Genomic DNA, 15,014 nt, shown 5'->3' with positions numbered 1-15,014 from the left:
AAGTTTTAGTATACGGCGCTTAAGATGAGGGTGCTTACATCCGGCACACATACAGTAGGAAACCGATTACTAGTGGTTGTCCTGGAGCCCAATGTGTCATGACCTAATAATCAATCATAATCAAGCACTCTGCTTCACTTCATACATGTTTAAAAAACGCCTATATCCGGAGCCACACACAAGACAAGCAACTGAATTCTCTCTTTAAGTAACACCGCTAACTGTGCACAGGTAGCTCACCTTGCAGCCTCTATCAGCTGTCCCTTAAAGGTTGGCTGAAATTTGATGTCTGACATACAGTATTTTCCTGTTGAATGTTCGGGTAGCCTATCCTTTTCCTTAAAGGGCGTACGTTTTCTCATGGGATATGGGAAGCACATCAATTCCATATCACAGTATTCTCATGGGATTTCAAGTATGTGCACACTGGATAACCTTACTCATTAAAGGGTTTTTGGTTTTTGCATGGGCAAACTGACTCAAACTGAAACTTGACACAAATACCTCCTTAATGAAGAGCAGTGAGAAATCGAAAAATTACATCATATATTTTGAGTCATGTCAACTGAGTAGTCTAACTGCTGTAGCCACATTTCAAATAGCTATCTTTCCAGTTAGATATGACCTGGCTTTTAACTTCCTGTAAGTATCATCACAGTTTCGAAGCACTGAGGCGCTGTGCATATTGTTGGTTGTAACTAGTGTCCTGTTGTTTTGGGTTCAGCAAGCATCATGTAAAAATAAAACAAGCTTGTTCTTCATTCAAATTGAATGAGGTCCTAAGGAAGACTTTCGCTAAAATGGATACTTTTACTCAAAGGATGTTGTGATTTCATAACAGGCTTGGTTATATTTAACAAGCTACACCCAGTAATACTAGTCTGGCACATCTCTAAAATAGAATATCATTATTGTATTCCCTAAAGATACACATATCTTCAAGGCAAATCTGGCCATGTTCTTTCTGTTAGAAGAAAACAATGAATCAAGGTAAAAACATTATTTTTTAAAAAAAAAGAGACAAAAAACATCAAAAAACATCTTTTTAACAACAATTAAAAGAGAAGATTATATATTACACTGACCCAAACTGTCAGCTTGGTCACAGCTCCCCTCACTTCTGTAACAGCCAGAACACTCCAAGAATTTAATTCCACTGTAAACTCAATTTGGTGATGATTTGATACCACGCCTTGTAGCTGTTGGGTTTGGTCTTGCCCAATATCTTATATTTACACAGTTCGAAATATTTACAAAAGCAATTCAGCTGAAGTACTTAGCCCAAGAGTACAATAGCAGTGCCCACAGGATCTGAAGCTGAAACCTTATTATTTCTTAACCACTATTTTATACTGTGCTTCCAACTTGATGGTTTATAAATGTTAATAAACAGTTAAGAAAATAATAGAAAGAAAATTATAAACCACAGCAATCGGGCTGTGCCAAGTGCTATGTCATTGTAATTTCTTTGCAGATTTTTTTTGTTCAATTTAATAAAGATGTTCATTTGAGTAATAACTTTCAAGAGCCATTGCAGAGGGTTATTGTGTTACGATAGTGGGTAGCCCTGAAGGGCACAGTGTAGGAAGAGGTCTGTTAGTATAACACTGTTGTGGTGCTGTAGATCACGCACATCAAATTATAAAATGAGAATATATTTGTGCTGAATGGGAGAGTGTTATTATGGAATGGATTGCGAGGGAAAACGTCAGTAAGCATATTCAAAGTGAACAGGCTTCCATTAGTAAAATAACCTCACAGTGACATTGCAGGCAGAATTGCATTAGATGAATGACCTCTCACCACCAGGCAAAGCATTCTGTTGGTAGAGTGAAGCCCTCTTGTAGGTGCAGTCGACAACTCTGGGTCTGAATAAACCCATTCCAATAAGCTGCACTTGTGTGAAGTCATACTGATCATGGAAATGGGTCCTGTTACCTAATTGGAAGGTATGTGCAACGGAAACCAAGCCACGCCTCAGGGGCTATAATTCACATGAAACTTGACGTGCTAATTGATCAAAGTTCATGTGCTGTCAAACGGAAGCAGGTACTGTATTTACAGCTCAGCCCTGAACATGCTGCAGGAGGAGGAGAAACCACAATGCAGCTCCTTCACAGGGAATCGATCACAATTTCCTTTAAGGGGCTGTTTATGCACTTAGAAAATATTCAATAAATACCTTATCTACCGTAAGTTGAGAATGACTTTTTAATCAGCAAAGCGATAATGAGAAAGTAGTGCATAAATAAATAGTACTAACAGATGTCCAAATCTAGGGTGAGAAATTATTTAAAATTTATTGTTTTAAAAATTGATATGATTAGATTTACTGTTTTGAATTAGTGACAAATTGTACAGAATTTTCCTGCATATTTGCAGTTAGATACAATGTTAAGATTATCATCTGTCAAAACGGCTTCCTAACAAATAAAGCAAAAAATCTCATCACCAATTTATTACCTACATGCTATACACATATTAACTTTTTAAAGTCATCATAAATAAATACTCATAAATCATATGAATAGGTGTCCTCTCCCGATTCCATATCATAAATACTATGTATCACAAATAACATAAGATTTCATTATTTTCAGTATAAATACATATAACAGAATAAATAGACCTGTGAAATACGGTGTAACAAGGAAATGTACTAGCATAGATTTCACATTTGCTCCTCAAACCGTCACCTCTTTTGCAGGGCAATTAACACTTTTATGTTAGTTCTCAAATGAGCCTCTAAGAAGTGTGCAACAGACATTACAACATGAAACGGTGTGAAGAGTTTCACATCCACCTCCCAGCAAGAAACCATTCTCTGTTGAGTTTGGAGGCAGATGTATCCCTTCCCAGAAACCCCACCACACCAAACCGTATCCACCAAACAGTCGGACTCTCTGACTCATAATTTGGGTTCCATGGATACTGACCCCCTGTCCTGAATTCATTTTAGCTAAATATATCTTAAATTTATATTAATTTCTCTGTATTATACATTTAATACAGATGCATATTTGTATATGTGCGTATGTATGTATGTATGTGTGTATGTATATGTCTCAGTGTACTGCCTCTCAATTGCCTGCCAGAGATGCCTTTCAGAGAAGCCACTCATCTGTACATAGCTGTGAGAACTGTAAATAACCAAGGTTCGAAACACTGTCAAATCCGTGCCATTAAAACACAAACACGGCACTTTGAGGAGGATGCAGCTCCACAGAGATAAATGGTGAGAAACCATACGCACCCTGTGATTGGTGGAGAGGACCGAAGCTCTTATTTAATCAGAAACCTTAGACGTGACGCATCACTCAAAGATGTGAGACAGACTAATCTCAAGCTGCATTAACTCGCAAGTTGAGCATTTAATGACCTGTGTCTCAGTTTGTTGGGAGCCGAGCGTGAATGCCAGACACCATCTGACAAATACGTGTCTTTACAGCTGCCCTGAGGAACGTTTTGATGGATATATTGATGGTTTTAGGATATTTCCCAACCTACAGGGGAATGGGATCAGAACAACAACAAAGACATGAAAATTAAGATGAGAAATTGCATAAGTACAACAGTAATATTTACAAGCAATGGAGATGTTTAAATGCGAGGACTGTATGTGTCAGCAATCAAAATCACGAATTTGGCTGGCAATGTCTTTGAAAAAGGGACAATTACGGAAAACCACCACAGGCATAAAACTGCAAACACATTGAGGAGTTTATCGTCCATCCCGACCGAAAATATAACTGCCGGTACATTGTAGCTGCAATTTAATTTCATTCTATGAAACTATTACCGCTTATTCAATTGCACGGTGCTCTCTTTTTGCCTCGAAGGAGGAAGAAGATAAAGAAAACAATCAACTGCATCTGTAATATGACTCTGGTGCACCAGACAGAAAGAGGGACTATAGAACGGTCATCAGAGCGGGCTATCGGGGGGGGTTCTGTGAGAGACCCCCCCCTTCACGCATTTGTCAGTGACACGCACAGTGATGGCCCCCTAAATCACTTGCGCTCTTAATTACCTCCTTGATGCCCTTGAGATACCCGCAAGGGTGGCCGTTAATGAGCGCAGATCGATATCTGCGGGAGAGAGGGGAGAGCTCCTTGCCCTTCTCCGCCTGCCCTGCTAGCTCCAGGACCCCTCTGCCCGCTCTGTGGTCCCAGGCTAGACTGACAAACATCCATTGTGTGAGGCCACTCCTCTTTCCAGCCATTGAGCAAGATGCTGATCAGGACAATGTGAGAATCTTCAAGGATGGGAAGCAGCCTGCCTGTCCCACTGCTCACAATGTCAAAGGTGTCACTCCAAGTCACCAATAACTTAAGACTGGAAAGGGATCATAGATGCAATTGATTACTGATTATTGATTATGGATCGATCAAGCCAGCTGGTTCATTTGACTGGTGAGCTCTGGTTACTCAGATCTGTGGAGCAAGCAGGGTTGTTTTTTTTTTCAGGGAGAAGGCAAAATGGTTACACTTGTCTACTGAATAATTAGTACTTCCACATCCCTGCTTAACGGTTCAAGCCGAGGCCGAGGCTGATGCATGGGGTCAGATCGGGGCACCCCAGAATACAGGAGGAACAAAGTTACACGGGAGGAAGTGGGTGCCATTATGGGTGCAGAGTGAGTGAATTCTGCTGTTCAATGGGAGTGCGGATGTCTACCTGCGGTAGGGCCTGAACCACTGTGTCCAGCAGGGCCCGCATTCCTGTGGCCATCTTCAGCAGCTTCAGCACTGGGCGAGAGGGGAGAAAAAGAGAGTGTTGGCATCAAAGAGGGAGTGTGGGAGAGAGAGCAGGGAGTGGGGGAGGGACAGTTTAAGAAAAAGAATTTAAGGAATTCCCTGTGGTCTAATTCCCACGAAATGGGAAATGGCAAATGTCAGAGGTCACAGCCGAAATGAAGTACAGTGCTCTTTCTAAAGGCTGAAAAGACTCCCTGGGAAAGAAATAACCGCCGGCAAAGTAAAATCCCGGGAGTCCGCCTCTCATCCTTTAAAAAGATGAATCAACTACACAAAGCTATGAAGTTGTTCCTGCGGTAATAATGGAAAATAGCTGGCAATTAAAGCTTTCACATGGCGGCGACATGACACCCCGAGCGCCTGGGCCACAGGGGTGGCAGTCATCCCTCATAAGCCAGCCCGACGAGGTCACAGTATCAATGGGCTTCTGAGAAACAGGCCCAATCATATGCACATGAATAGGTGTCCTCTCCCGATTCCAACTATTACCGCTCTGTAATTACCATTCATTCCCACCGCAGCTATTACTGCGGATCTCCTAGCAGCCTATTCTTACATGTGGGGTTATAACAGAGGAGGGGGTTTGAGTATCATTCACATAATTAAAATAATCCAACACTGAAAAGCTATGTGGGGAAAAAAATGGAAATATGAAATTTATTTTACTGTAGAGGGTGGGGAAGTCAGGGTTGGGGAGTGGGAACGGGAGCAGGGCTTTAGGGTAAATTGGCCCGTCGGCTCACGGGCCAGGCTTACCCCGGGCGATGCGAAGCACCCGCATGATGCGGATGATGGTGGGGTTGATGGGTAAGGAGGCATTGATCTCAATCTCCTCCAGTGTGATGCCCATCACCGACAATAGCACAATGGCCAGGTCCAGCTGATTCCACCTGTGGGCACACATTGCATTACATTATATTCATTTAGCGGACACTCTTATCCAGAGCATCTTCCTGCACAAAGGAACAGCATTTTATCCATTCAGATTGAATGACCAATGGTGTCAGACCAGGTTAAAAACACTCTCAGACCAGTGAGTGTGAGCATAACACCATTCAAGCCCTACTACAAGTTAATTTGTGCCAACCTGAGTAGATGGCCTAGAAACTCAGGGAAGCCAAGTGCACACACTACCATACATCACAGTCACTAGGTCACAGAATTCAAAACACATTGCAATACTACATAAAAAATACAAGTGGAAGCTGTTAGGGGGTGGGAAATTGAGGTGGAATCCGAGATGCAGTCTGAAGCGGTGGGTCTTCGGTCTGCGTCAGAAGATGGCCAGTGAGTTGGCTGTCCTGACCCCAGTGGGAAGTTCATTCCACCACTGAGGGACCGGTACAGACAGGCATCGTGTCTGAGAGCAGACACACGGACACACGGGGGGCTGAGGGCAGAGGCGGCTCCCTTTATTTCAGCGCTGGCCCTCACACGGTCACGGCATGAGCGGCTCTTACCAGGGACCTGAACACTGCCATTAGCCTCACTCTTCCCTCCCTATCATCCGTTACGAAGTGCCATGCCAGTAATGAACACACTAAGTGCAGGAGGATCTGCAGGCGTGTCACAGTCTGCAGGTGCTGCAAACTCTAAAAGGAGCAAAGTCTGGAAATGAACAAAGGAGGAACAGGTGCTCATTTGACAAATCTGACACTTCTTAAATGGTTGGGGGGGGGGGGGGGGGTATGCTGCAAATTTCCCCCTGATGAAAACACAGATTTTGATAGGTGGCCGGACTCCCCTCTTTGATCCCCACGCAGACACTGCCCCACTGCTCATCCCTAATCTCATCAGAACCACTGCCTGAGCCACTGACACACATTATCCCCACTGCATGGACTGCTTTTGTAGACCTAGCTTCCTTTCTTCCTTTTTTCTTCAGACAATTTTGGGCCCAACAATGTCTGTGTTACCTTCCTGTTCCATTTTCTTGGACCGTGCAGGCAGGCAGTTGTAGGTCGCCCTACATACAGTGAGACCGGCTGCTAAGCAAATTAATAGCAATGATTAAGAAAATGAAGATAGGGAGCTTGTATTGGTGCTGGATGGGGTTATATAAAAGAGACTAACTGCTGTGCATTGGGAATCAGCCATTTCTTTACAATGTAAAATGGGTCACAGCTCATACAGAGGACCCAAGACCTGTTCTCATAGAGCTACAGAAATGGGTTAGTACCGTGTAATGGAATGCATTCTAAAAATGTATAGAATATCAAAATAATGCAAAGCCATTCGGTTCAGGTTTCCGGTATGTTCTGTAAATATGGCTTAAATCAAAGTGGATTAATATGATACCCTGTCATCTTTAAGTCTCCCCAAAAATTTCATTTCAGCATTAATTATTGTAGTTCACAGACATCATATAAACCTCCCAACAGACACTGAACATATGAGGGTTTGTTTTTCTTTTTATTTTATCTAACCCTCTTGAATGGAAAATGCACATACTGTTTTTAGCAGTGCATTAAACTGTAACTGGTCCATCCGCATTCGTAAGGAAAATTATACACAGAACAAGTTGACATTTAAATCCAGTGTACCCATATGTTTAATTATTCTTACTACATGGTCAAATGTTTATGGCAGAGATTTATATCTGAAAAACTGAGTTGAGGACAAGCGTGATTAAAAGTAATTATCACAGCATCATTTTCCAGCTATGTGCTTTCTTCAATCACAGTAATGCAGGAGTGATTAAGTTAACATTAAAAAGCCGTATACACGAGCAATATTACGATAATTAAAGTAATCCTTTGCTGAATGGCGCACTCATCAGATTGCGAAATGGAAAGCATGACTCAGTCAGAATGGGGTTGTAATTAATGCATTACATCAATTAGTAATTGGAATATTGGAACAGGCCCCGGTTTGGCTCGGTGGCGGTACCTGTCTTTGAAGAAGCGGCGGAAGCCGAACGCGATGAGCTTCAGAACAGCTTCCAGCACAAAGGTGCTGCTGAAGAAGTAATTACAGTACTTGAGAGCTGTCTCCAGGGACTGAGAGAGAGAGAGAGAGAGAGAGAGGGAGAGAGAAAAGCTAGTCACACACTACTATAACCTGCCTCGTTAAAAGTGCTTCACAACACTTCAGATGCCCCCTAGGATTACACTGAAGGGCAGAAGCACAGACACGCAGACAGAAGACAGACAAACGGATGGAAGGAGGCAGCTGCAAATGGACAACCGCGACAGTAGGCACAGAGAGACAGACAGGCAGCCCTGGAGACAGGCAAACAGGCAGGAGGCAAGCAGACCACTACAACAGAAATCAATTATAGTCAGACAAGGTGACAGAGACAGACTGACAGACAGATGAAAGGAGGGCATACAGACAGACAGAAGCCTGGAAGGCTAATAGACAGAAATACAGACAGATGAACATAAGGCAGGCAGGCAGACATGGAACACTCAGATAGAGCTTGGCCCCTTACTTGTGGCTGGCTGTAGTGCTCCAGGGACATGGTGACCACGTTGACACAGATGATGAAGGTGATGAAGAGGTCCAGGTAGTGGCTGGTGCACAGAGTGTGGATCATCAGCCGCACATGGCTGTAGCTGGCGTAGTACGGCAACTTCTGAGCCTCTGAGAGAGGGACGTACCGGAGGGTGAAGGGTAAGTGATGATGGCGAGAACAGGGAAGGGATGGATGAATGGAAGTATGAATGATGAAGAGAAGGTTGAGGGAGGGTGAGGGGTGAGAGGGATGGAGGGTGTGGGATGTATGGTCAAAGACAGAAAGGTAGGGAGTAAGGGGAAAGGGTGTATGGTGAGGGAGAGATGAAAAGAAGGTGAGACGGAATGAGGGCAAAGACCATGTGGGAAAAGAGAGAAGGATGGATGAAAGTAGGCAGGGAGAAAGATGCATGGGGAGTGAAAGAACAGAGAAGGATGAAGAAAGGGAGGGGGCGGGAGCGGACGATTGGAGGAAAAAGAAAAGAAGGATACCAAACTGGCTCTTATAAATTTCTTATGCATCATTCCTCAGCCTGTCAGTGCGATAGACTAGAATGTGAAAGACTAATGACTTTGATCACACATTAAAAAGCCGCAAAAATGGACTGCAGTTCTTTTAGTCTCAGACCACCAGAGTACTCTGGCCAGGATGGACAATTTCAGCAGCAACTGATTTCAGATATGAGTATAAACCACTGTGTTTCACACTGTTCAGAGTGCAGAAGGGCCAAACCAGTGCATCCATACTGCCTCTTCCTACCAGGGGAAAAAGCTGTCAACCCCTGCTGTTGAAGTGGGGAGCTGGAACTCAGGGTAAAACTTTAAGCCTTTGTGAAAAAAAGTGTCGGTACAAGTGATAATGGTTGCATTAACAACCATACAAACTTTGGGCTGGATGACACTGCTGGGATATACTGGACAAGCATTGCTGTGTTCTCTCTCTCTCTTTCTCGCTTCATGCCCCTCTCTCCCCTCTCTTACTCCGTCTCTTCTTTTCCATACGCCTCAGCCTCTTCTCCTCCCTGCGCTTGGCCTCCTCCACCTCCTGGTGCTGCCTGCACTTGTGGAAGTTCTCCACCACCACGCCCACGAACATGTTGAGCACGAAGAAGCTGACGATCAGCAGGAAGGAGATGAAGTAGAGCAGCATCCAGGGGTTGTTGTTTATAACGGGCTGGGGGAGAGAGTGAGGGAGAGAAGGGCAGAGAGAAAAAAACACACCATGAGATAAAAAAAGACGGGATGGGACAGAAGGGCTTCTTTGTTTATTTTGTTAAAAAATATCCTACTTTTATAAGCATGAGACCATCAAAGATTAAAGCGCCTAATAAATAGCTGAGTGTTTATTCTCGGTGTAACAAAACACCTTTATGATTCCTGGAGCGATGTTATGAAATATAATTGGAATTTATGTGAAAAAGTCCTGTTTATCATTTTAAGTGGGAGACATGCTTTAATATCTTGCACAGCGGCCAACGGCAGTTGGACATGAGAGCAATTCTAGCCAGGGAGAGTCAGACTTCACATACCATTTTATTCCCCACTGTATTTTCACTAAGACAGACTCCAGTTGGCTGTTTGTTGTTGTTGTGCTTGTGATGTTAGGCCTCATTATGAGATACACGTTCGATCCAATGCTCCTCACTGGACCCTGAGTAGCTGACAGCGGTGCTTTTGGGCTGGGTCCAGCACAAAGAGAAGCAGTCTATTTAAATCCACTGTAGCTGTCAGTCTAGTCCAGGTCTAGCCACTCTCTCTGTGGAAGGACTTCACTGAGTGCATTAGCGTACTGGATTTAATGAACTGTTTCCATCAGTTCGTGAGGCTAAAGTGAAGGCACCAATGGCAAATGAAAAACAAAATAATAACAAAACCAATGAATTCCACACCATTATGGAGGCTTCATTAGGGAGCAGAATAGCTGCTGATCGTTTTCATAGTTTTGATTCTGTGCAGTCCCTTTGTCCAAGTGTAAACCTTTGTTGTGTTTTGTAGTTATTGAACGAGATAAAGCTGCAGGCTACAAAGTGTATCTTTTACTTAATGTTATAAGGGGCATAAATGGGATAAGGAAGATTAACGACTAAAACTGGAATGGAATTTTCCATTGTCTTACCTGCTGGTCAATGCCTACTGCGTCTAGGCCGTGGTACATAATGTTGACCCAGCCATCCTTGGAGGCCAGCACAAACAGGGACATCAGAGCCTGCAGTACACATACACACATGTGAGCGTGCGCGCGCACACACACACACACACACACACACACACACACACACCCACACACAAACATACACACACACAAAAGAGGATATGGGGTACAAACACATTTTTAGTATTCCCAAAGCTGCATCTGAAAAAAATAATGAAATGTTATTATGTGTCTGATGTATGGAAAGTGGCATACCTGTCCCAGGTTGTCAAAGTTGTACTTGTGGTGGACCCACTTGTAATTGGCCAAGAGACAGTCTGACTTGTTGGTGATATTCTTCACATCCGGACCCAAGCAGTAGAAGAACTTGCCTTTGAAGAGCTGTGCACCAGGTTGACATTCTCACATTAGCAACATCCCTTTGTAGCATTCACAATCACAAGAAGCTATAAATCTAGGGGAATGCTCACTCAGGAATTGTGAATAAACAAAAGCGGACTGGAATAAAATACAGAGGAAATGTCCTGCCTCAAGTCTAAAAAAAGTCTTGATAATTTACAAGGCTACAAATTGGAACAATTTCAAGAGAACATGAACAAATGAACATTATGCCACTAACCAAAACCTCAACATGGACATGCCCGCCACACTAGACACATACTCTGGACTTTAATGATGCGATACTTTCTAGTTTTTATTTTTATTATTCTTACTGTACATATTTTTACTTTCTATTTTTTTATCCTTACTGTACATACTTTTCTCCTTTTATCTATTTTTATCTCTGCTACTTTGCACAGTCTAAGGAGTTGGACCAGTTGTACATTTCAGTGCAAGTTGTATACTGTTTATAACTGTGCATGTGACAAATAAAGTTCTTGAATCTTGAATCTTGAATCTAACCAAACATCTAACAAACAGAAACAGACAGTTTAGATGGCCACCCTACCTGGACCCCAAGGATGCCAAAGATGATGAAGAAAGCACAGCAGATGAGAACAATGTTGCCGATGGGTTTGAGGGAAGTGATGAGGGTTTCTACCACTAACTTTAAGCCTGGTGCTCGACTGATGACCCTGAGAAAGAGTGAGAGAGGTGACACAAACATTCTGCCAGTATCCTGTATTGTTAACCTCTGTTTCCCCATATTTCATCACATGATCTTTGTGTCTGTCCCACCAAAAATGATGTGTACCTTTCATTACATTACATTATTGGCATTTAGCAGATGCCCTTATCCAGAGTGACTTACATCATTTACAGTTGTACATGTTATCCATTTATACAGCTAGATATTTACTGAGGCAATTAAGTACCTTGCCCAAGGGTACAGCAGCAGTGCCCCAGTGGGGAATCAAGGCAACAATCTTTTGGTTAGAAATATTGCTCCTTAACCACTATGCTACACTGCCACCCGAGCAAACGTTCTCAAGGACACAAAGATATGCCAGCGGTTTTGGGATTTTCTGCATCATACTGCTAATTTCCTACCTTAGTGGGCGAAGTGTTCGAAGTAGTCTGAGTACTCGCAATACGCCAAGAATTTTGGCTCCGCCTGCCATGGACACCACAATATCAATAAGAGACACAAAGACCAGGAAGCCATCCAGAATGTTCCAACTGCTGCGCAAATAGGCCTTATCTCCCAGATACAGACCCATAGACACCACCTGACAGAGGGGAGAGAGAGAGAGAGAGAGAGAGAGAGAGAGAGACAGACAGACAGACAGACACTGTTAACACTTCATGATGCTGTTGGTGATGTCATTTCATACTGTATCACTAGCTAAGTACTTTCACTACACCCCCTCTTTGCCATGCCGGTGACAGAGGGAATATTTTTGTGAGAGTGAAAGATATACATATACATTCATTCATACCTATACATTCAAAGAGACACCACAAGGGAGCATAAGAGAGAGAGAGAGGGAGAGAGAGGCAGAGTGGTTTTCCAACACTTGCAGGGTCGCTGACAGCCAGGCTGCAGACATATTGACACCAGCACAAAGTACTGTATAGCACTCTGGCTTCAGCAGTGACACAGACCAAAGACCATCAGCCAAGGCTTGCAACAAATACAGATTGCTAGAGATACTGTGCGCTCAGGAGAGATGCATTACACTTGAAAGTAACAGGGCTTTTGTGCACATCAAATGGAAACAGACACAACTGCAGTCATTCTCCATTAAGCAGGACACAGCTCTATACATTTTAGCTGCAATGTTCTCAGTAAATCACTGGCAGAGAATACACTGCTCAAAACATACACATTTGGATTGGTAAAACTATCTTGTGACATTCTGTGAAGTCACCCTTTTAGATAAAAATCAGCATCATTTTAAAGGGTCACATGAAAGGTATTTGCCAAGAAACAACAAGAACAAAAGTAAATATTCAAGGTATGAAGGTATATTCATGTATTAATGTTATAATCTTAAATTATACCCATTTTCATTGCTCAAAAACAACACGATAGAAACCTATGTATATAAATACACAGCCAACATGTCTTTACATATTAACAGTTGGGACAACACTGCCCCATAGGACATCCTGAGAGCCAAACAGGATTGCTGCATACAGTATGCCTTGGCTAGCCAGCTACTGGGCAACCCTGTGCAGTCAGTTTCTGGGCTTTGACAAGTCCATTTCTCATTCAGGCAATATATTAATAATTGATTCAATTACATAATTGATGAGCTGCATGTGCCAAAAGCTTGCAGCTGAACGCATGGCCCAGACCAATGATAGAATGTGCCTGAAAGAGGAAACTTTGTTTAATTAATTTCTTTGCTTAATTGCTTGTCTAGAGAGAGATTATGTGCACTGTACACAGCCAGCAAATTCAATCCGCTTCAGAGACATGGGGGGAGAAAGAGTTGGACAGAGAGAGAGAGAGAGAGAATACTAACACTGTCAGCTCTTAAGGCAAATATGCAGAAATCTGTAACTTCAAAACACAAGTATCTTAATATTCTTTTTTCACCTTCATTTCGTAATATGCAATGCCATTTTGTACATATCATACACTTTGGGATGCACAGTAGAAGCAGGGGTGTATCCTTTTCTAGGACAGATATTTTAAATGTAAACTGCATTCAGCTGAACAATCCAGGAAAGGTCTTACCTTAAGAGTCATCTCTGCCACAAAGATGGCAGTGAAGATATAGTTTGAGATGGTGAGGAAGACCCTTTCCTGCAAAGAGAGGAAGAGCATTGCATTGCTTGGGTTTGTACCAACGAGAGGTCAGTTATCTGTTCACAAAGCTCTGAAAGGTATGGGCCACCCTTATGCCACAGTCACAACCTATACACACACCCACTGATGATGGTCCAGTCTTACCAGGCTGCCCTGGTGGATCTTTGGCCTCTCCAGGGCCACAGTGATGCAGTTGAGAAAGATGAAAACCAGAACCACATAATCAAACAGCTTGTGTGCTATGATAGACTGGCAGAGCAACCTGAACCTGGAGACAGAGGGGGGGAGGGAGGGTTGTCAGAAATATAACCAAATTCTCACATACATGTACCCATCTAACTCAAATCGTCAATTACAATTTATATTTGCTCAATTCAACCTCAAAAGAGCTGCAACAAAATAGAAATGATAATATGTAAAAAAAAAAAAAAAAGCTAATTCAGTCATGAAAAAAGGAACATTTTTCCTGTCAAACATTCCACTAGTGAAAGGTCTGGAAGCTCCGTCTGCGTATTTACTTGTGCATGAACTGTAGTGTGGGAATCTCTGTATTATTTTTACGCGCTGCAGTCCTCATTGTGTTGGTAAACAGGAAGAGAGGACTGCACCTGTTATCCCTGGGACCGGATCGATACACTAATCAAGCTACTTTCCGAGCCAGACTTGGCAAGCCATCGCCGCTATTGATCACCTCAGCAGCCAAATTTGTTCTACTTTGCCTCCAGGGTTTGCGGATTGGATTCGGGTTGCGCAGTTTGTTTGTTCTCCTGCCCGCAAGGCCTGCGCCCGACAAATCGCACCGGTTGTTTATCTGCCGAAACGCGATGAGCGGCTCTTTGCAGGAACAGCAATTTTGGAACAGATGTAGCATGCACTGCTCCAGGGGGCTACAGGCCTCTGTCTGAACTCAGGGCTCAGGGCTCAGGTAGGGAGAGGGCTGGACTCACTTGTTCTGAGGGGAGAACAGGTAGACGGACCAGTCCTCCCGGGCCTCGCACCAGTCGGGCCGGTACACCTCTATCATCTTCTGGATCCGGAAACACAGGCTCTGCAGGGACGGAAGGAACACGCATCGGTGCCACTGTTGATTAGAACCAGGCCTCAGAGGTACTAATTTCAATGGTACCTGATTTGCTCAATTAAACACCCCCTTTCCACCAGTGTTAATACCACTCGAGTATTTCTGAGACGTAAAGGATTCTCTGCCTAGTAATAGCAGCTAGCAGTTTTAAAAATGATAACACTGCTAATTAATAAGCTAAATGATAATTTAAAAGTCCCAAAGGAACAGGCAATTACATGCTTACAGTAGTAACCATATCATTTTCATATATACTAGCCCCTCCTTATCAAGCATAAACAAATGCATAAAAAGTTTCAAGTACAGCAAAATCTAAAATTTATTTCCAATGTATCCTCACCCAGACCTAAAAAAGACATCTTGTCATCA

General features: G+C 43.1%; 1 protein-coding gene across 1 annotated transcript in view; it reads right to left on the bottom strand.

The window, feature by feature from the left end:
• The window catches only part of LOC118772509 (voltage-dependent T-type calcium channel subunit alpha-1I-like), a 74,079-nt gene that overhangs the window by 15,325 nt on the left and 43,740 nt on the right, over window positions 1-15,014 (bottom strand). The window contains exons 16-27 of the mRNA XM_036520898.1: window positions 14,512-14,612; window positions 13,709-13,832; window positions 13,493-13,561; window positions 11,857-12,035; window positions 11,315-11,441; window positions 10,621-10,746; window positions 10,330-10,419; window positions 9,195-9,387; window positions 8,191-8,342; window positions 7,647-7,756; window positions 5,514-5,647; window positions 4,678-4,748 (exon numbers count right to left, since the gene is read on the bottom strand). Coding sequence (XP_036376791.1) covers window positions 4,678-4,748; window positions 5,514-5,647; window positions 7,647-7,756; window positions 8,191-8,342; window positions 9,195-9,387; window positions 10,330-10,419; window positions 10,621-10,746; window positions 11,315-11,441; window positions 11,857-12,035; window positions 13,493-13,561; window positions 13,709-13,832; window positions 14,512-14,612 — 1,476 coding nt within the window. The remainder of the gene's footprint in view (window positions 1-4,677; window positions 4,749-5,513; window positions 5,648-7,646; window positions 7,757-8,190; window positions 8,343-9,194; window positions 9,388-10,329; window positions 10,420-10,620; window positions 10,747-11,314; window positions 11,442-11,856; window positions 12,036-13,492; window positions 13,562-13,708; window positions 13,833-14,511; window positions 14,613-15,014) is intronic.

This window comes from Megalops cyprinoides, chromosome 1 (genome assembly GCF_013368585.1).
Source record: "Megalops cyprinoides isolate fMegCyp1 chromosome 1, fMegCyp1.pri, whole genome shotgun sequence".
Taxonomy (NCBI): domain Eukaryota; kingdom Metazoa; phylum Chordata; class Actinopteri; order Elopiformes; family Megalopidae; genus Megalops; species Megalops cyprinoides.
Note: the sequence above shows the minus strand (reverse complement) of the source record. Positions and strands in the feature narration are given on the sequence as shown.